The sequence below is a fragment of the Pan troglodytes genome, chromosome 15 (assembly GCF_028858775.2).
Source record: "Pan troglodytes isolate AG18354 chromosome 15, NHGRI_mPanTro3-v2.0_pri, whole genome shotgun sequence".
Classification (NCBI taxonomy): domain Eukaryota; kingdom Metazoa; phylum Chordata; class Mammalia; order Primates; family Hominidae; genus Pan; species Pan troglodytes.
This window is the reverse complement of record NC_072413.2, coordinates 43,010,880-43,033,646: the sequence shown is the minus strand read 5'-3', so window position 1 is coordinate 43,033,646 and position 22,767 is coordinate 43,010,880. Positions and strand designations below refer to the sequence as shown.

The window sequence follows — 22,767 nt, the reverse complement described above, 5'->3', positions numbered from 1 at the left end:
ACATTTTTGCCAGTGTAATTTTTGGATAGATTCTTAGAAGTAGGGTTTTTGGGTCAAAGGAAAAATCCAAATGTAATTTTGCTGGATTTTGACAGATTTACCTCCAGAGGTTTTGTATCATTTTCTATTCCCACAGCAATGAGTGAGATTTCCTGTTTCTCACATCCTCACCAACAGACTATACTGTCAAGAGAGAATTGTTAACTCCATGTATTAATTTATTTGATTTTAAGTGAAGTTGAGCAATTTTTGTATGGTTAAAATCATTTATGTTTTTAACAAACATCTGTTCATTTCTTTAACCAATTTTTCCTATAGGGCTAGAAAATTTTAGAAATATGTATTACTGATATATATTTTATATATGCTACAAATATTTTTCTCAGTCTCATTTATATTTTTACTTATGATTTCTTTATTCCAAGTTTTTAAAATGTAATCAGTTTTACCTATTTTTTCACTGATGTCTTCTGGATTTTGTTTCAAAGTTAGGAAACTGTTCCCTAATCTCAGGTTGTCTTAGTTTGTTTTCCATTACTTATAACACAATATCTGAAACTGGATAATTTATAAGTCAAAGGAATTTATTTCTTACAGTTATGGAGGCTGAGAAGTCCAAGGTCAAGGGGGCCACACCTGGTGTGAGCTTTCTTGGGGCTGCATCTGGTGGAAGCCTTCTTGCTGGTAAGAACTCTGCAGAGTCCCAAGGCAGCACAAGGCCTCACATGGTGAGGGGGCTGTGAGTGTGCTAGCTCAGCTCTCTCTTCCTCTTCTTATAAAGCCACTGGTCCCACTCCTGTGATAACCCTTTAATTTGCTAACATGTTAATTCATTAATCCATAAGTGGATCAATCCGTTTATAAGGACTCTGCCAGTTACCTCTTAAAAGCCCTACCTCTCAATACTACCGCATTGGGGACTAAATTTCAACATAAGTTTTTACCCCTATTTTATTCTAATATTTATATAATTACATTTTTCATATATATACCTCTGATTCATTTGTAATTTATCCTGTTGGTGTAGGTATGTAGCAGAAATCTAGTTTTACCTGTTTCCATATGGCTATTCCGTTATCTCAACACATTTATTTAAACGTTTCTCTTTTCCCTCGCAGAGATTCCACCTTTATCATATACTAAACCTGCATATCTAAATGATCTACTTTTATATTTTCTGTTCTCCATTGATCTATTTTTCCTTACATACGTCTCATTTAATCCTGTTAATCCACAACAAATTTTACAAATGAGAATGTTTAAGCTTAGAATAAGTAATTTGCCCAAGTATCAAATAGCCCAGCTATTAAGTAGCAAAATGTAGACTTAAATCCAAATCTCTCCAACTCTAAAATTAATGCTTTTACTCCCTGTTCTTTCCTGTTTTTTTTTTTTTTTTTTTTTTTTTTTTTTTTTTTTTTTATGGTACTTACCCTTCCTTTTACGCAAAGTGGTTACCGAGGTAAATGAAACTGCCAGTGTAAAACTGTTTGACAAATGTGGGGCTTTGAGGATTGGAAAGTATTACTTCTTTGAATTACTTTTTTTAGCCATTTATGGGTAGATAGCTGAGAACCAAATATAGTCACAGTTGCCATGTATAATTTTGAAGGCATTATAGTTTTTGAGCCAGACGCAGTGGTGGACACCTGTAGTCCCAGCTACTGATGAGGCTGAGGCAAGTAGGTCACTTGAGCCTAGGAGTTTGAGGTTGCACTGTGCCATGATCATGCCTTTGAGTGGCCATTGCACTCCAGCCTGGGCAACATAGTGAGATCCTGTCTCTAAAAAACTTTCATTTTAAATATTTCTTAAAAATAATTTTCAGTAATTTTTAAGCTGCTAAACTTGAGCTATAAATATTTTAACTGGTTCTGGAACTTTTGCCTAAGAATAACCTGGAGGACTTAAAACACAGTTTGCCCATTTCCTGCAACCCCACTGCCCTATGTGATGGGGCTCAAGAATTTACATTTCTAGCAGGTTCCCAAATGTTGCTAATGCTGTTGGTACAAGGATCATATTTGAAAACCACTGTTTTAAAAACTCTATATTTGAAAATGTTAGAATTCTGTGCATTTTTCTAAAGTCATATTTTTTGAGAGAGGAAAGGGGCCAAATTAAAAATTTTAAGATTTAATTTGGTCATGCTCAGTGGCTCACACCTGTAATCCCAACACTTTAGGAGTCCAGGGTGGGTGATCGTTTGAGTCCAGGAGTTCGAGACTAGCCTAGGCAACATGGTGAAACTCCTTCTCTACAAAAAAAATACAAAAACTAGTCGGGCGTGGTGGTGTGTGCCTGTAGCCCCAGCTACTTGGGAGGCTGAAGTGGGAGAATCACCTGAGCCCAGGAGGTCAAGGCTGCAGTGAGTAAGCTAAGATCTCGCCACCACACCCCAGCCAGGGCAACAGGAATGAGACCCTGTCTGAAAAACAAAAACAAAAACAAAACAAAAAAATTATGTTATGGAAAACTGCTAGTGTAATTCATTTTAAGTTCCCTATTTTTACCTTGCCTTGTTGAAGTTGCTAGTTGACATTGTTTTGATTAGCATTCAAACTATAATTTTTAAAATTAAACTTTATTCTCAGTAGTTCTTACAAGGAATGAAAGTATATCATTTGCATCTAATACAATTATAAAAATATGCATAGGCTTTCTTTTATGAAGTTACTTTTACCAGTGCCTTTTCTTTGGCCCATTTTTAACACTTTGATAATTTCTATTATTATGGAGTAAAATGAACCATGCTGGTTCAAATGAATAGAATGTTTTACTCACTAGTTGGAATGGTCAGAAAATATTTAAAAGGTTTTAACAACATAGATCTAGGAAAGTGAGATAAAGCAGTATTATAGGGGCATAAGTATAGGGGAACAACTTTGTCATGGTACTCTGGTCACCTTGCATGTATCCATGTAGGCAAAGACTTGGACCTCAGGACTGCAGCTTATCCGTGGCTTGACACACCTTGTGATTCTCCTGGAATATGAGAGAGTGAGAGGCCTCTAAGGAGCTGCTATGAGGTCATCTCCCAATTTTCCACTCACATCTCTATTTCCCCTACAAGTGTGTCATGAGACAGTTTCTCTTCCCTTCCCTGGTTGTGATTAGGTGTTAGACTTTTGACCCCATCCCACACCCTTAGAATAGAGCTACAGAATAGAAAACTGCTTAGCCATAGTTTTCATGGGGCCAGCCCCTTTTTTGTGTTACCATTTTTGATGTGCGGGACAAGGATCCAGGCAGTTTACTCTTTGGCTAATCTTCTTTTCACTCTGTAAGTAATAAACTATCTAAATCTAATAAGCCATCTATATTTTAAAATGGCTCATATGTCTCTTTACTGATAGAATTAGTGAGGCTTTGGCCTGGCTTTGGTAGGTATTTGTTCCCTGGACAGTAAGCAAACTTCCTTCCTTTTTTGGTATGCATGGAAAGGCATTTCATGGATATAGTTGGCAATAACCAAGCTTTTTAAAGGTTGATGAACAGTAAAAATAAATAACGTCTACCAATTACTGAGTGCTTACGTACCAGCACATAGAAAGGCATATTTACAACTGCTTTTTATACAATTTTGTCTGTTTTTTTACAAATGAGAAAACTGAAACTTTTGACTGAATTTCCCAAGGTCACATAATACAGACCATTGTATTGTAACCTGGGAAGCCTGGTACCAAAGCCCAGTCTCTTAAAACTATACTGCATATCATACAAATATATGCATGTGTGTATATTTATGTGTTGTGTGTACATACATGTATGTGTGTATTTACAGACCTATGTTGTGTCATTTATGCATGTCATATGTTGATGGTGTACCAGTTTTGAATTGGGTACACAAAAATTAGGTTAACAATATAGGATCTATCACTATGTGATTCCTAATTATATGAAAAATGAATCTAGTCGATACTTCATAACCTTGATTTGAGAATCAACAATTCTGTGATACTTGTGTTGCCCAGGGTATCAGAGAAGACAGAGTGGATTTCTTATCTAATAGTGAGAGGTAGTGCAACATAGAAAGTTGACTACCTCTCAAGGGACAACTCAAAGAATTTACTAGTAATAACTCATATTTATTAAGAGCCTACTAAGTGATAGGCCCTATTCTGAGCCCTTTTAATGTATAAACTCGTTTAATCCTCAAAACAACCCTATATTATAATTGTTATTCCTGTTGTTGTTGAGTAACCTTCATTCCTTGGTTTTTCATGTGATAACTCAGACCTCCTTTTTTCCCAGATTCAGTACCTCAGTTCCATTACCTGTAAGACATGATTTGAATTTCTGCTGTTCATCAGGTGTTACAGTCTGTTTAGATCCCTGTCAAAGGATGATACCCAAAATCTGTAGTACAGATATGGACTGACATTTGCAGAGCAAAGCAAAAATTTCTCCTCTGTAGTTCTGTATATTATAGTTCTGTTAATGCAGCTTAAACCCACATAAGTTTATGGTGTTAAAATAGTACTGCAATTAAAATCCCTAAACCTGTTAAACACGTTCTACAGATGCGTCTTTTCTCTCTTATTCTATACTTGGGTAGTTGGTTTGGAATCTTCTATAGAATTTTTACATTTATCCCTTTTAAATTTCTTCTTGTTAGATATAAGTCTTTTGAGATCCTTATTGTGTTAGTCAATGCTTTTGCTGTCCTTTGCAGCTTCATGTCATCTTCAAAGTTCAGGACATAAAATATCTTCATCTTGGCCTTACAGAATACCACTAGAAGCATCCCTCTAGGCCTCATTCCATTAAGTGGTATACTCTGGGGGGTATTTGTTCCACTAGTTGCTGATATAGCTAACTGAACTAGCTTATATATTTTTTTAGTTTTGTTCTTTGAAAAATCATGAAGGGCATTATAAAATTATTTACTAATATCTAGTTAAATATCAAGTCTACTTTTCTGATCTACAAGTCTTCTAAATACATTTTTAAAAAGAAACAAACCTAGTCTGTAACATGTCTTATTATTTTTAGCTCATATATCCTAATCCTAAAGATCTCTACATCTTCTTATCGGTATTCACAAGTCAAATCTTTAATAATTTGTTTTAGAATGTTATCTGAAATTAACAGAAATCTTACCATATTGTAGAATTTACTGTCTTATTTTTGAAAATAGTCTTCAGTCCTGTGGCACTGGTAATGATTCAAGAATCTCATTTGCAGGCTCTTTTAAATATCTTGAAACATAATTGTTTAGTCTGAGAGAGAGATGAATTTACAAAGTGACTAGGTCTCCTTTTTCAATCCCTTCTCTTATTTTTTGCATACATTTTCCTTTTCTGTTGTTCATCCTTCACTTTTTAGTCTACCATTCTCCTTGTTAAATCAGAAAATGAGAGTTGAAAGGGGTATGTTTTACAGAGCAACACATATAATTGAATTAATTGCATGTAAAGGAATATAGTAAATAAATGCTTATAGACATCCAGGTAAAGTTAATTTTTGATCTTGAGTTTTGAGAATTTGAATTGGAGGAAAGGAAGATCAGAGGAGAAAGGTTATAGACAAAATCTAACGTGTGGTAAGAAAATATTTGGGAGATAGCAAGTTTTATATAGAGCTATAGTCATTACATGAGCATCATAAGAGTAAAAGGTCATTGTGGGAAAGAATGGGAATTAGTGAAAGTGGGGATATTGGGAAGTGGCAATTTAGTACAGTGAGACATAAGTACTATATTCTTAACACCTCAAGCTGTATATTTTGTAGAACTTTAGAGAATCACTTTCAGGTAAACTTCTGAGATAAGTGGGGTATTCTTATTTTATGAATGAAACAATTAATACTTAGATTAAGAAAGGCTGGTACCTATAATTCCACCTAATAATATAAGATTCAGATGGGACTAAAACTCATTACCTTATTTCCAAAGTCTGTGTTCTTCACTGATATGTTTTATCTCTATCCCCTCACTGCTACCATAGTATTACTGTAGTACAATATCACTTACAGTTTATCATGTTTTTATGTACATTGTCTGATTTGATCCTCAAAAACCTCAGCTACATTAATACCTGAATAATAAAGTACAGGTATTATTATGATCTCATTCTGCAAATAAGGAAAACAAAGATTGAGAAGGTAAAGTTAACGAGGACTGCTTTCTTAACCCCATTACCTATTTTTTCTATCTACTTGCCTTTCCTGTTATTCATTCTTTACTTTTAAGTCTAGATTTTAACTTTTTCATAAAACTGAGGCTAAAAGAAGTTACATAGGTTAAAAAGATCAACACTGGAATAACTAACAGAACGTGTACAGATCTAAACTTATGCCTTCTGATTGCCATCTACTTACTAGTATGTATTATGTTCTGGAAAAAAAGTACCTACTGGAAGACCCAGAAGCTTCTTGGGACTTGTTTATACCATGACTGCAATAACATTTGAGAATTTTTCTAGTAGATAGGTGTGAGATTATTTGCAGAGATCAGCAGTGGAGGCTGTTACCAGCTGGAAAGTGGCCATATTAACATAATTTATTAACTGACTTAAAATTCATTGTGAAATAAGTATGAAACAATTACGTACTTGACAAAGATAAAAATTTCAAGAGTTGGGTTTTTTCCACTTAAAAATGTATAAGAATGAAGTGCTATACTCTCTCAATAGTGTTCAAAATGTTTGAATTTATAGAATTGATGGTTTTAAGATGGAAACCAAATGTACTTTTTTGTTATTGCCATAACTTGTGATTGAAATGTGAGTGAGACAGGAAGGAAATAGCTTATATTGTATACATGACCTGTATTCCTTTTGTCTACTCTAAGCAGCTGCTACAATCCATTCTGAAATATCCATGTATTAATTCTTAAGGTTACTGTAACAAATTACACAAACTCAGTTGCTTAAAACAAAACAAATGTATTCTCTCACAGTTTTGGAGGCCAGAAGTCTGAAATTTGTGTCAGTGGGCTAAAATTAAGGTGGCAGGACCATGTTCCTTCCAGAAGCTCTATGGGAGAATCTGTTCTTGGCTCTTCTAGCTTCTGGTGACTGCCAGCATTCCTTGGTTTGTGGCTGCAGCACTCTAGTCCCTGCCTCTTTAGTCACATGACCTCCTCTTCTGTCTGTGTCATGTCTCCTTCTGCCTTCTTATAAGGTACATGTTGATTGCATTTTGGGCCCACTTGGATAATCCAGGATCATGTCCCCATCTCAAAATTGTTAATCCTTTCCAAAGTCCCTTTTTGCCATATAAAGTAATATTCACAGATTCCAGGGATAGGGATGTGAATGTCATTTGGGGAGCCATTATTCTGCCTACCATAGTCTTTATTGTCTCTCCACTTTCTTTTCTTTCTCATCCCTTTTCTTCCCTGCTATTTTTATTCTTTTTCATCTTCCAGAAGCACAAAGTGGCAAGTAGATTGAGTGGGCATGATCTGAATTAATGATCAAGAGTTGAGGCTGGGTGCGGTGGCTCATGCCTGTAATCCCAGCACTTTGAGAAGCCGAAGCAGGTGGATCACTTGAGGTTGGGAGTTTGAGACCAGCCTGGCCAACATGGTGAAACCTTGTCTCTACTAAAAATATAAAAATTAGCCAGGCATGTTAGCAGGTGCCTGTAATCCCAGCTACTTGCGAGGCTAAGCAGGAGAATCACTTGTAGCTGGGAGGCAGAGGTTGCAGTGAGCCAAGATCATGCCCCTGGACTCCAGCCTGGGTGACAGAGTGAGATTCCATCTAAAAAAAAAAAAAAAAAAAAAAGTTGAGTGGGTATGGTATATATAGATCAGTAAGTGAGCCTTATTGCCCTCATGGGACTTTGGATTCTGTTCATAATTAATTAAATTAATTGGTGGTAATAGTACCTTCATTAAATTCAGCACCCTCTGTCAAAGCAATTATTGAAATTTTGGGTAAAGTATGTTAATATGAAATTTCTGCCCAATTAAAGCATCTGTTGGTTGGCAAATAGTGTTGTTTGTTCTACATATAATTTTCCTTTAACCAAGTTTTTCCCCTCATATTTTCATTTTATTTCAGTGATAGCTCAGACTTGAATTTAATGCAAGGGAAACAAAATGAAAAAGTTGGTAAAGTTTTGATCCAAAAGTCCATTGTCAGAGATTGTTTTGGTTTGGGGCATCTCATGTAACCTTTTGGGCTTCCATTTCCTAATATCTATAATAAATAAGTTGAATGATGTGATTGTTAAATCTCTTCTAACTCTGAAAGCCTCTAGTTCTAGTATTTACTATGAAGTATTTAAAAACCAATGAACAGACAAATAAATTACAAATCTGATTATTCTGTACTATTTGAAAAGCAGTGTTTTTGACAAGTTTACTTTGAAATAACTGTCTATGCTTTTTTATTTTTCTGTAGATGGACCACACATCCCCGACCTACATGCTTGCTAACTTAACCCACTTGCATTCTGAACAACTTCTGCAGGGCTTGAATCTTCTTCGCCAACATCACGAACTCTGTGACATCATTCTTCGAGTAGGTGATGTTAAAATTCATGCTCACAAAGTGGTACTTGCCAGCGTCAGCCCGTATTTCAAAGCTATGTTCACTGGAAACCTTTCTGAAAAAGAGAACAGTGAGGTTGAGTTTCAATGCATTGATGAAACTGCTCTCCAGGCCATTGTGGAGTATGCCTATACAGGGACTGTTTTTATTTCTCAGGACACAGTTGAATCTCTCCTGCCAGCAGCAAACCTACTCCAGATAAAACTTGTCCTGAAAGAATGTTGTGCATTTCTTGAAAGCCAACTTGATCCTGGTAATTGTATTGGAATTTCTCGTTTTGCAGAAACATATGGTTGCCGTGACCTTTATTTGGCAGCCACTAAATACATATGCCAGAATTTTGAAGCTGTTTGCCAGACTGAAGAGTTTTTTGAGCTTACACATGCTGACTTGGATGAAATTGTTTCCAATGACTGTTTGAATGTAGCTACCGAAGAGACTGTTTTTTATGCATTAGAGTCTTGGATCAAGTATGATGTACAAGAACGCCAGAAATACTTAGCACGGTTACTAAACAGTGTACGATTACCATTGTTGAGTGTTAAGTTTCTCACTAGACTATATGAAGCAAATCATCTTATTCGTGATGATCGCACTTGTAAACATCTTTTGAATGAAGCCCTAAAGTACCACTTTATGCCTGAACATAGACTCTCTCATCAGACAGTCTTGATGACACGACCTCGCTGTGCTCCCAAAGTACTTTGTGCAGTAGGAGGGAAATCTGGACTCTTTGCCTGTTTGGATAGGTAAATAGAAGGCTTTCCTAAATGAATGATGCTAATTGATTTTATGCTTTTTAAATGTGCAGATTTTCTATATTTTAAAAATAGTTTGATTTTCCTTTTTACTTTTCTTTGCTTCTTTTTAGTTTTTTTCTTCTTCCTAAAATACTTACGTGATTGTTTTTATTATATTGTCATTCATTCTCTACAATACTCTCAATTATTAACCATCTCCCCAAGTGCACACTTTATCCACCTGGTTACTCACAAACTTTTATTCCATTTTCTGTCTTTCTTTCTTTTTTTCTTTCTGGAACCATTTACATGTTTATTTGAGTCAGACCACATCAGAAGAGATTTATTATTGTCAATGATATCAGAAGATAGCAAAGAAGAGAACTAGGAACCTGTGGTGAGGGAACTGGGGACAGGAATGGGTTTGAATGAAAACAGTTCACTAGAAGTGCTACCAAAGAAATGAGAAAAAATAGGATACTGATATAAATTATGTACTTTGAATGTAATTTGTTTTCTTCAGTGTATTTTTAAAAGACAGCATTAAGAAGTATGTTTTTTTCCCCCCAATAACTTAGATTAGGAATTGTCAGACTTTTTCTATAAAAGACCAAACAGTAAATATTTTAGACTTTGTGAGCCGTGTAATCTTTGTGGCATCTACTTAACTCTGCCATTGTAGTGTGAGAGCAGCCAAAGATAATACATAAGTGAATGAACATGGATGTGTTCCAATAAAACTTTATTTATAAAAATAGCTAGTGGGCTAAATTTGGCCCATGGTGATAGCTTGCCAACCCTTAATTTGGTGCATTATACTAGTAACTTTTATACATTGAAAATATAGCTTGAAGTTATTTTTGCTTTTTCTTAGATAGGATTGCTTCATGAAAACTTTTGTGTTTAATACATATTTTTTAATACTGTGGATTTCTGACCATTTCCAAAAATTTGGTAGATTGCTTTTCCCTTTCCAATGTTAGGAAACTTGATGTTTCATCAATGGCAACTGATAAATTCTGCATCTTTAAAAAAGTCTCAAAATACCTGTAATCCCAGCACTTTGGGAGGCCAACACAGGAGGATCACTTGAGACTGGAGTTTGAGACAAGCCTGGGCATTATAACGAGATCCTGTCCTTACAAAAAATTTAAAATATTATCTGGGAGTAGTGTTGCACTCCTGTAGTCCCAGCTAATCAGGAGGCTGAGGCAGGAGGATTGCTTAGGCCCAGGAGTTTGAAGTTGCAGTGAGCTATGAATGCACCATTGCACACTAACCTGGGTGACAGAATGAGACCCTGTTTTGAAAAAAAAAAAAAAAAAGTCCGATAATACATTTTATTTATTTATTTATTTTATTTATTTTTTATTTTTTTGATACAGAGTTTGGCTTTTGTTGCCCAGGCTGGAGTGCAGTGGTGCAATCTCAGCTCACTGCAACCTCCGCCTCCCAGGTTCAAGTGATTTTCCTGCCTCAGCCTCCCAAGTAGCTGAGATGACAGGCATGTGGCATCATGCCCAGCTAATTTTGTATTTTTAGTAGAAATGGGGTTTCACCATGTTGGTCAGGCCGATCTCAAACTCCTGACCTCAGGTGATCCACCTGCCTTGGCCTCCCAAAGTGCTGGGATTACAGGCAAAAGCCACTGCACCCAGCCTCATAATACATTTTAACTGTAACCTGAAACTAGTATTGTTGAGACTGGGCTACACATAGAACATTAGTTATGTTAGCTACACGAATTGATTGTTTAACTCTTATTCTGAAATGCACTGGTTACTGGCATAAAGTAAATTATATTAGTAAATATTATGACAAAAATTTTCGAATATGTATTTATAGTGTAAAAATTTTTAAGCAGTTGCCTCTTATTTTCTCAACTATTAAAAATAACAAATTATTGAAGAATAATAAGACCTGTTCATATCTTTTGACATAGTAATCTTTTATCATAGAATCTATCATAATAAAATTTTAAAAATTAAAAGTATTATTTGCATAGAGCTGTTTATTGCAGCATTATTATAACTCTGGAAAAATTAAAACCAACCTGAATGATCATTCAGTTTAACTCTACAAAAGATATTAAACACCTGTGCATCAGATACACTGCTAGATAATTGACCTTCAACAAGTTCATAATTTAGTAGAGGAGACATGTAGAAAATAATACATAATGTTTATGCAACGATCAAGATAATTTTATAGAAACATTAAAGAGAATCATTTATCCCATCTGGGGGATTTAGGGAAGAGGAATTGTAGAGAACTTCATGTCCAAGTTGAGTGTTGAATGCTAAGCAAGAATCAAGCAGAGAAAGAAGAAAGGTCACGAGGAATGTACAAAGACACAATGGCATGATACATTATGGGATATTCAGGAAACTAAAAGCTGATTGGTATTCAGAAGTAAAGGGTTCTAACCAAGAAGTGTCAAGCAGTGGTCTTTGAACCAAGTCAAAGAAGTTATTGTATGCCATGATTTAAAAAAAAAAAAAAGACTTTTATGTGGGTTGCAAAACCATTCTAAGGAGGTTAGTGAAATTATTAGATTTGCATCATTCTGGCTGTATTATGGGAAAAATTGAGAGGCCAGGATTAATATCAGATTGATTAAATAAGATGTTATTGTAGAACCTCTTATCTAATATAGGCAAGAGATGATGAGATCCTAAATTAGGGTAGAAGTAGTAAAGATAGAGAATGGGGCATTCATTTTAAAAAATGTTTTAACAGAGTAAATTGACAGGATTTGGTGTTTGAATGGATATGAGGGAGGGATGATGAGGAAGAGGGAGAAATCCAAGATGAATGAGTTCTTTTGATTAGATGATTACATGGGTGGTTCGTATATGCAGAGAGAGAGAGAGAGAATATGGGAGGAGAAGCCACTTTCAGGGGAAGAGTTTTGGACACATTGAGTTTGAAGTGCCTATGAAATATCCAGGTAAAGGATATTCTATGGTAGCTGGATATGAGTGCACAGCTCAAAGAAGAGCTCAGGGCTGGAAATTTGAAGGTCATCAGCATATAGTGTAGTTTAGAGGTATGAATTAAAACTATGAAGTCTTTGATGGAGTTATTGACAGTTTAAATGTTCCTCCTTTTGCCTGGTGAGAAAATATAGAGAGGAAAAAGGATTGATTGTGAATGAAAATCTGGGAAACATTAATATTTAAGATGAGGGCAGCAGGAACAATTTTAGCGGTAGGAGAACCAAGTGAATAGAGTCATAAAAGCCAAGGAATTTGTGTGTCAAGAAGGAAGGAATGTGATCAGCTATGTAAAATGCACTGGAAAGACCCAGAAAGATAAAAATGGAAAAGTGGCTCTTAAACTTGGCATTATGGAGAACATGACTTTTGGTGGGTAATTTCTTTTTCTTTTTTCTTTTTTTTTTTTGAGACAGAGTTTCGCTGTTGTTGCCCAGGCTGGAGTGCAGTGCGCAATCTCGGCTCACCGCAATCTCCGCCTCCCAGGTTCAAGCAATTCTCTTGCCTCAGCCTCCCGAGTAGCTGGGATTACAGGCTTGCACCACCACGCCCAGCTAATTTTGTATTTTTAGTAGAGACAGGGTTTCTCCATGCTGAGGCTGGTCTCGAACTCCTGACCTCAGGTGATCTGCCCGCCTCAGCCTTCCACAGTGCTGGGATTACAGTCGTGAGCCACCGTGCCTGGTCTTGGTGGGTAATTTCAAGCAGAGTTGTAGAAATGCTGTAGATACATTACAGTGGGCCTAGAAGTGAATACAAAGTAAGGAAATAAACTGAATGAAGACTTTTCTTTTAAGAATCTTGCTAGAGACAGGAAGGAGAGAGTTAAGGCAGTAACTGATAGCATCAGGGGAAGTTTTGTTTGGTTTTATTTTGTTCTTGAAGAGAGAGACATGAGTTTTTTTTGTTTATTTGGAGACGGCGTCTCGCTCTGTCGCCCAGGTGTCTCACTTTGTTGCCCAGGCTGGAATGTATTGGCATGATCTCAACTCACAGCAACCTCTGCCTCCTGAGTTCGAGCGATTCTCCTGCCTCAGCCTCCTGAGTACCTGGGATTACAGGCATATGCCACCACACCCGGCTAATTTTTGTATTTTTGGTAGAAACAGGGTTTCACCATGTTGGTCAGGCTGGTCTTGAACTCCAGACCTTGTGATCCACCCGCCTCAGCCTCCCAAGTATTTTTATAATTAGATGAATAAAGAGATAAGTAAAGAGGGATAGGGTAAAGATATAAGATAGATGAATGCTTATTGATGAAGCAAGATCTTAGAGGAAATAGAAGAGATTGATATCAAAAGCAATGATAGAAAGTTGTGAATAGGAGAAAGAGAGACTCTTTATGCCTCAAGACAATTGAGGTTTACTGGCTGGGGGTGGGGTGTTGAAAGCAAGGGTTTAAAACAGCACTTGTCCAATGGCTTTAGTTTTTTTCTTTAATTAAGAGAGGAGGCCTGCTAGAGAAGAAAGTGGGGATTGGGTAGGTAACTTAAGAAAATTGGGGAAGCTCTGAGAACTGTACTGTTTCTACTTATACATAAGGAGTCATAAGGATGGCAATACATTGAAAGCATTTTTGAATAGTTGTGCAAATATGTTAAATGTTGAATGGACATTCAGCCACATCACTCATCTCAAAACTATAAACCACAGGTCTAATTCAAGAATGAAACTCTTATTAGAACTGATTATTATTGCCCTCTGCTATAGTTTAAATGTGTCCCTCCAAAATTCTTGTGTTGGAAACTTAATTGCTGTTGGAACAATGTTAAGAGATGGGGCCTTTAAGAGGTGATTAGGCCATAAGGGCTCTGCTCTCATGAAGGGATTAATGCTATTATTGTGGGAGTAGGTTAGTTATCTCAGGAGTGGGCTCCTGATAATAAGATAAGTCCTGCTTCCATTTTCTCTTTGTCTCACATACATACTCGCTTGCACTTCATGTGATGTCTTCCATCATGGGATGACCCTTCCCAGATGCAGGCATCATGCTCTTGGACTTTACAGCCCCCAAAACTGAAAGCCAAATAAACTTTTATTCTTTATAAATTACCCAGTATTTTGTTAAAGCAGCAGAAAATGGGCCAAGGCAGAATACTGGTACCAAAAAGTGGGGCCATTGTTACAACAAATATCTGAAAATATGGAAGTGGCTTTGGAACTGGTTAATGGGTAGAGGTTGGAAGAATTTTAAGTAGGAGTCTGGAAGAAGCCTAGATTGCCGTGAATAGAATGTTAAGGGTGATTCTGGTGAGGGCTCAGAAGAAGAGAGCCATAGGGAAATTCTGGAACTTTTTAGAGATAACTTAAGTGGGCATGATCAGAATGTTGATAGAAATGTGCACAGTAAAGCTATTCTGATGAGGTCTCAAGCAGAAACTGAGAGTAAAGGCCATCCTTGCTATATATTAGCAAAGACCCTTGCTGAATTGCATCAGTTTCCTAGGGCTTTATGGAATGCAGAACTTCAGAGCGATGAACATTCAGGCTGCTTTGTGGCTGCTTTTAACTGCATATAGTAAGGTGCAAGAGGGAAGAAATGATTTAAAAATGGAATTTATAATTAAATGGTAAGCGGAACAGAAAGACTTGGAAAATTAGCAGCTTGACCATGTAAAAAGTGAAAAGGTATCTTTTAGGAAAGTAAACCAAGGATGTGTGCTAAAGAGATGAGTGTGGTTACAAGGGAGCCAAGTGCTAGTCAAGACAATGGGAGAAAGGCCCTGAAGGCATTTTAAGATCTTCGAGGCTGTGCCTCCCGTTGTAGTCTCAGAACACTAGGAGGGCAGAATGGTTTGGGGGAATCAGCCTGGGACACCCTCCACATGCTCACTGCCCATGGCCACCTTGGGAGTCTGCTCTCCACATTCTAGTGTAGCTTCCCCAGCTGTGGCTCAAATAGGCCCAGACGTGGCTCAGGCTGCTACTCTAGAAGGCACAAGTAGTAAGCTTTGGTGTTGGCCATGTGATGTTAACTCTACAGGCTTGCAGACTACAAGAGTTATGGGGGCATGGCTACCTTCTCGTACTGTAAGAGTGTTGCAGATAGCACAGGGGGCAAGCAGAAACCTGTCTTGAGGCAGAAGCACTACAGAGCACCCTCACTAGGGCAATGGCTAGGGGAGTCATGGGAATGGGGCCACCCCCAAAAACCACAGAACTGTAGTGCAAGTAGTGTGTAACGTCAGCCTGTCAGAACTGTAGGCACAAGGTTCCAACCAGTGAGAGCTGCATGGGCTAAGCCCAGCAAAGTCATGGGGGCAGGGCTGCCAGAGGTCTTGGGGGCCCAACTCCTGCCCCAGTGTATCCAGGAAGTAGGACATGGAGTCGAAGGAGATTATTCACCAGCTTTAAGACTTAATGTTTTCGGCCGGGCGCGGTGGCTCACGCTTGTAATCTCAGCACTTTGGGAGGCCAAGGCGGGCAGATCGCGAGGTCAGGAGATCGAGACCATCCTGGCTAACACAGTGAAACCCCATCTCTACTAAAAATACAAAAATTAGCTGGGCGTGGTGGTGGGCGCCTGTAGTCCCAGCTACTCGGGAGGCTGAGGCAGGAGAATGGTGTGAACCCGGGAGGCGGAGCTTGCAGTGAGCCGAGATCGCACCACTGCACTCCAGCCTGGGCGATAGAGCGAGACTCAGTCTCAAAAAAAAAAAAGAAGACTTAATGTTTTCCTTGTTGGGTTTTGGACTTACTTGGGCCCTCTTACTCTTTGTATTTCCTTTTTCTCCCTTTTGGAAGGAGAATATCTATTCTCTGCCTTTCTCACCATTGTGTTTTGGAAGTAAATAAGTTGTTTTGATTTCACAGGCTCACAGCAGGAAGGGAATTTGCCTCAGGATGTATCATGCCTTGACTCTTGCTTATATATGATTTAGATAGACTCTGGACTTTGGACTTTTGAGTTGATGCTGGAATGAGTTAAGACTTTTGGGGCTATTGGGATGGAATTAATATATTTTGCATGTGAGAAGGACACGAATTTTGAGGGCCAGGGGCAAAATTCTATGGTTTGAAAGTGTTCCCCAAAAGTTCATATGTTGGAAATGTAATTGCCATTGAACAGTATTAGGAGGTGGGGCCTTTAATAGGTGACTAGACCCTGAAGGATCCGCCCTCTTGAAGGGGTTAATACCATTATCGTGGGAGTGAGTGAGTTATTGCGAGAGTGGGCTCTTAATAAAAGGATAAGTCCGGCTGCCATTTTCTCTGTCTTGTGCACAGGCTTGCTAGCTATCCATGTGATGTCTTCTACCATGAGATGACCCTTCCCAGATGCTAGCACCATATTCTTGGACTTCCCAGCCTCCAGTACCTTGAGCCAAATAAACTCCTGTTCTTTATAAATTACCCAGTCTGTAGTATTCTGTTATATCGACAGAAAATGAACTAAGACACCATCAAAAGACCATAAGGACTAATGACATTATATGTTGTATGTATTTAGCTAAATCATCTCCAGAAATCCATAACTTACAGATAATCCATCATCATAACCTTTAGTCTTACTATCACTGAGAAGTCTTACTCTCATACCAACCAATTTTCCAATTCTCTAGTTTAACCAATTGTTAAACTAGGTATTTAACAATTCAATTCTGGGCCGGGCACAGTGGATCACGCCTGTAATCCCAGCACTTTGGGAGGCCTAGGCAGGCAGATCACAAGTTCAGGAGTTCGAGACCAGCCTGGCCAATATAGTGAAACCCTGTCTCTACTAAAAATACAAAAAAAGTTAGCTGAGGGTGGTGGTGCATGCCTGTAATCCCAGCTACTCAGGAGGCTGAGGCAGGAGAATTACTTGAACCTGGGAGGTGGAGGTTGCGGTGAGCCGAGATCGCGCCACTGCACTCCAGCCTGGGCGACAGAGTGAGACTCCGTCTCAAAAAAAAAAAGAAAAAAAGAAAAAAACAAACAAAAAAAACAATTCAATTCTGACACTAAGTCTTAAGAGTTAACCATATCCTACAGGTTAAGGGCTCAGTCCTAGACTGTTCCTACTTCAGATGCCAGCCTTTGTTATTACCAGTGACTTCAACACATTCAAAAATCTTGGTTCACACATTCCACTCTTTGACAGTGGTTTTTTCTTGCCAGCTTATTTCTTTCAGTACACACCCTCCAATTAGTCTTTGTCCCTTTCAGGATTCTTCATCCATTGGCCCCATAATCAGTTAGTAGAATTGATCGCTCTTGAACCACCACACGTTCTTATCTTCCATCTTGCCTAGCTTAGATTCGAGAAACATCACAGTCATCATTCCTTTAAATACGCCATGGCCCCTTTGCCTTTCTGTTCCTCCGTCATACTCATCTAGTTAAATTCAATTCTCCACTTATGCCATGGCTACATCTGAGCAGCAGAATGTAACTGGAGAAACCTACATACCCATTTTAACTTGTCTCACATGGAGCCTTCAGCACTCCCCAGTAACTACTCTACATTTCCTTAATCAGTTTATTCTTTCACTCCCTCATGTCTGACACCTTCTGCTCTCTTAAAAACATCCACAAACCCTTCCCCTTACCTCTTATTCTACTGAAAAGATGGAAGCAACCAGAAGAGAACTACCTCATCTTCCCAACACCAAATCTGCCAAGTTATTTCTAAGACCAACCCTTCCACCTCTCTACTTATTCACTAGATTTCATTCACTTTGCATTACACAAAGACTTTGCTTTTCCATTTATCCTATCTCTCTCCTATATCATCATCTTCTCCTTCTGTACTATATGTATCATTACCATCAGCATGCAAACACATTTTGGTTTAAGCTTCCAGGTTAAATTAATCCCCTCTGGTCCCATGGTCTTTCTCTGCCCCACTTCATAGCTATCTGCTCATATTTATTTTACTCATTATAGTAAAAATCATTGGAAAGTTATACCCCTTGTTTTCACTTCCTTATCTCCCATTCTCTTTTAAACCTTGTTAGGGTCAGACTACTCCATCATATATCATTGCATCAAATTCATATTTTTAAAACAAGTATTATAATAAAAACTGACTTTAAATAGGAATTCTGTAACTATTGAGTGAATGAATATAGCTTGATTATACTGGATGGAGGACTTTTTTTATGCTGTTACATTATTGAGTTTGGGGACATTAGCTACTTTTTCCCAACTTTGCGGGGGGAGGGTAAAGATATATATATATATATATATATATATATATATATATATATATACATATATATATATATATATATACACACATATATATACACATACACATACATACATGCAAAAGATTATATAGTATATGGGTGCAGGGTATCAAGAATAAATACTGAAGTACCTATCAACCAGCTTCACAGACTATTAACAATACTTCTGAAGTCCCCCTGTGCCCCTCCTTGCTGCCATCTCCCTTCCTCCAGAAGTATCCACTGTCCTGAATTTTTACGAACTATTCCCTTGCTTTTCATTATAATTTTGCCACATATTAAATGTGCCCCAATATATTGTTAGGTTTTACACGTTTTAATATAAGTGCAGTAATATATATTATTCAGATGTTTTTTCACTGAACAATGTTTGTGAAATTCATCTGTGAGATTGCATGAGGAAATGGTTCACTTAATTGATATGTTATATAGTGTATGAGCATAATATACTTTATCTTTCTACAATAAAAATTTTAATTTTAAGTATTAAAGTGTTACACACATACAGAAAAATGTACAAATCCCAAATGTACAGCTCAGTGAATTACCACAAAGTAAACATTACAAACCAGTTCAAGAAACAGAGTATGACCAACACTCAAAAGCCACCCTTGAGCTCCCTTCTTGTCCTCCCCAAAAGTGACCACTATCTTCATTCCTAATCCAGAGACTTGTTTTACCTGTTTTTGAACTTAATTGATATCCTTTTGAATTTGACTTTTTTATCTCAACATTATGTGTGTAAGATTCCCCCAGCGACATGTAGCTATAGTTTGTTCCTTTCATTGCCATGTAGTATTCTCTTATATGATATGGCACAATTTATCCATTTTATAGTGGATAAACATTTGGATTGTTTCCACTTTGGAGCTGTTACAAATAATACTGTAGTAAACACTCTTGGACATATATGTATGCATGCCTTTTTCATCAGTAGAGTTGCTCAGACAGGACACATAAAGTACATTTTAACCATTCTTTTGGTGGATGATTGTGTTGTGCTTCTGTGAACATTTGTGTATATTTATCTAGATGCAAAATTATAATAGACATTCAGAAGAGTAGATACATAGGAATGTAATTACTGAGTCAGGACACATGTATCTTCAACTTTTTTAGATAATGTAAAATTGTTTTCCAGAGTAATTTATACAAGTTTACACTCTCACCAACGGAGTATGCATTTCTTGCTACACATTCTTGCCAACAATTGTTATCTGACTCTATATTTTTTGCCACTTTGGAAGGTGTGTCATGGTTTATTGTGCTTTTAATTTTTGTGTCCCTGATTACTAATAAGATTAAACATATCTGTCTTTATGGGCCACTTTGGTTTTTAAATTTTGTATTTTTTCTGCTTGTTCTTTAGTGTGGAGATGTACTTTCCTCAGAATGACTCTTGGATTGGTTTGGCACCCCTAAACATTCCTCGCTATGAATTTGGAATATGCGTTTTAGACCAAAAAGTATATGTTATAGGTGGTATTGCAACTAATGTGCGTCCTGGCGTCACTATCAGAAAACATGAAAATTCAGTAGAATGCTGGAATCCTGATACAAATACTTGGACTTCTCTAGAGAGAATGAATGAAAGCCGAAGTACTCTTGGAGTAGTAGTACTTGCAGGAGAACTTTATGCCTTAGGTGGTTATGATGGACAATCTTATTTACAATCTGTAGAGAAGTACATTCCCAAAATAAGAAAATGGCAACCTGTGGCACCAATGACGACAACAAGAAGTTGTTTTGCTGCAGCGGTATTGGATGGAATGATATATGCCATTGGTGGGTATGGTCCTGCCCACATGAACAGGTATTTAACTTAATAATTAAATTGCATATGTTTGTGGATTTTTAAAAGTCTCATTAGCAATGATTTCTGAGTTTTAAACAATTTGTGTGTATGAATGAACTTCCGGCATTTGGGAAACTTAATCTGCTCCATGGATATAATTGTAATTGTTTTACATGGGAATTTAATACAAACCTAACAATCAAATCCCTCTCATTAAATTTTACATTCATTCACTATAAATGGACTAGATTTTAAAACTCAGAAACCTAAAAATAAGATGAAGTTAGACAACTTTAGATTTTGTGTGGTGTGTACATCTATGTGCACAGTATGTAAATTATCTTTTATTGTATTGCTTAATAGAATAAAGAAGTAGAAATTTAATTCCTGTGTGTCTATACAATATTATAGCACATCATAAACTTAAAACCTTATTTAAATATTCCTTTCTGAATTCTTTCCTGTAATCATACATGTATCATCAGGTATTTGACTTGTGCTGGAGTTTGAATTTGTGATATCTGTATTCTGTAGTATTATCTGAATAAAGGAGAAATATATATGAGGAAATAAAAGTATGAAGTAACTAGTTATATGAGAAATTAATCGTAATTCTGAACCTTTATTGAAAATTGATGTTCCAAAGATTTTATCTTTGGCCAGGTGTGGTGGTTCACGCCTGTAATCCTAATACTTTGGGAGGCTGACGTGGGAGGATTGCTTGAGCCCAGGAGGTTGAGGCTGCAGTGAGCCTTGAATGCACTACTACACTCCAGCCTGAGCAACAGAGTGAGACCCTGTCTCAAAAAAAAAAAAAAAAGAAAGAAAAGAAAAGATTGTATCTTTAATAGTAATTAGAGTGGTTTGTGTTATTTTGATTGTGAGTATTTTAATGACAGGGCATACAGTCAGCCCTGCATATCCACGGGTTCTACATCCACAGATCCAACCAACTGTGGATCAAAAATATTTGAAAAAATTTACAATAATAAAAAACAAAATAATACAGTATAACAGCTATTTGCATAGTATTATAAGTAATCTAGAGATGATTTAAAGTATACAAGAGGATACGTGTAGCTTATATGCAAATATTATACTGTTTTATATAAGGAACTTGAGCATCTGCAAATTTTGGTATCCTTGGGATGGGGTGGATCCTGGAACCAATCCTCTACAAATACTGAGGTTTGTTGACTGAGAAAGTGATGGCACAACAGCATTTCATCTGTAAATTTTTATTTCTATTGAAGCCAAAGTATTCCTCCTTTTATTTATTTATATTTTTTGCCCTTAGTTGAAGGAAAAATATGGGACATAGACATGCATTTCTATTCTTTGAAAAGCTTCTGCCCAAAATTTGTAAGATAAAAGGTTAAGTATTTTAAATTTGATTATCTTGAAAGTCTTGCTGCAGTGCATCAACTCTTCTTCAATGATTTTGGTCTAATGGATTCTATCCTGGAGTTCTTTCAGAAACATTACCCAGTCTCTATTATGAACTCCAGAAGGGTGTCACAGCCTGTTAAATGCTTATGGTTTTTTTCAGGAAATAGGTTAGGGCCAGAACAAGCCCAACAATCTTACCTCTGTGCCTTTGTGCCCCTTCAGAGGAAACCATAGTCTTAAACAGCTGCTAGAATTTTCTAGGGAAGCCTTTTTGAAAATTCTGATTTAATTTGGATTCCATAATGCAGCTTAGAAATGCCACACGTTCTCTGAAACACAGTCTTGACTCAAATTCCTGAGTACTCCTAAATCACCCTGAGATAATTATGATTAGCCAGTTTATACTATGCAATCTACAGTGATTGCTTTGCAGTAAGCCACATGAATTCTCCTGTGACGAAAAAAAATAAAGGTTTTTCTCCCCCCTCACCCCTCTCTTCCTCTTCTTTTCCCCTTAACTGTATAGAAGATCCTAAAAACCTCTGTATTCAAGCCAGGCATGGGGGCATGTACCTTTAGTCCTAGCTACTCAGGAGGCTGAGGCAGAAAGATCACTTTAGCCCCGGAATTTGAGGCTGCAGTGAGCTCTGATCTTGTCACTGCACTCCAGCCTAGGTGACAGAGCGAGACCTGCCTCAAAAATAAATAAATAAAATTTAGGAACAAAAAAAAAAGTCTGTATTCAGTTAGTGGTTTTCAAAGTCACGTGCATACTCATTTGACTTTATTCTTGTATGAATCCCTTCAGGTTGCACTATCCTCATTTTTGCAGGTGAGAGGAAATGACTTATTCAGGATTACACAAATCCACAGCAGTAGGGTTAAGGTTCGTTCAGCCCTAGGTATACAGAATTAATACTTGAACCCAGGTCTTCTGACTCCAAGTTCTATGCTCTTAATATACTTTGCCGCTTGCACAATATAATGGAATAGCATATGGAATTGCACCTTGTTTACAAGGTAAGCTTTTATCTTTGCAATCTTATCAGCAAAACCTAAGCATTTGTGGCAGACTACTCTTGTTTAATATCTCTCTATTATGTGAACTTTTAAAGCTGTAGTGGGTTTTAGTTTTGCTCTGACAGGAAGAATGACACAAAAGATCTGTAA

General features: G+C 37.2%; 1 protein-coding gene across 6 annotated transcripts in view; it reads left to right on the top strand.

Annotated features, from left to right (window-relative positions):
* KLHL28 (kelch like family member 28) overlaps positions 1–22,767 on the top strand; it is a 37,693-nt gene that overhangs the window by 7,669 nt on the left and 7,257 nt on the right. For 5 of the 6 annotated variants that reach the window (XM_016926034.4, XM_016926033.4, XM_016926031.4 and 2 more), the window contains 2 exons: positions 8,355–9,253; positions 19,783–20,226. In XM_016926034.4, coding sequence (XP_016781523.1) covers positions 8,355–9,253; positions 19,783–20,226 — 1,343 coding nt within the window. Of the gene's footprint in view, positions 1–8,354; positions 9,254–19,782; positions 20,227–22,405; positions 22,618–22,767 lie in introns of all 6 variants that reach the window. The other variant, XR_010150938.1, reaches the window with a different exon arrangement.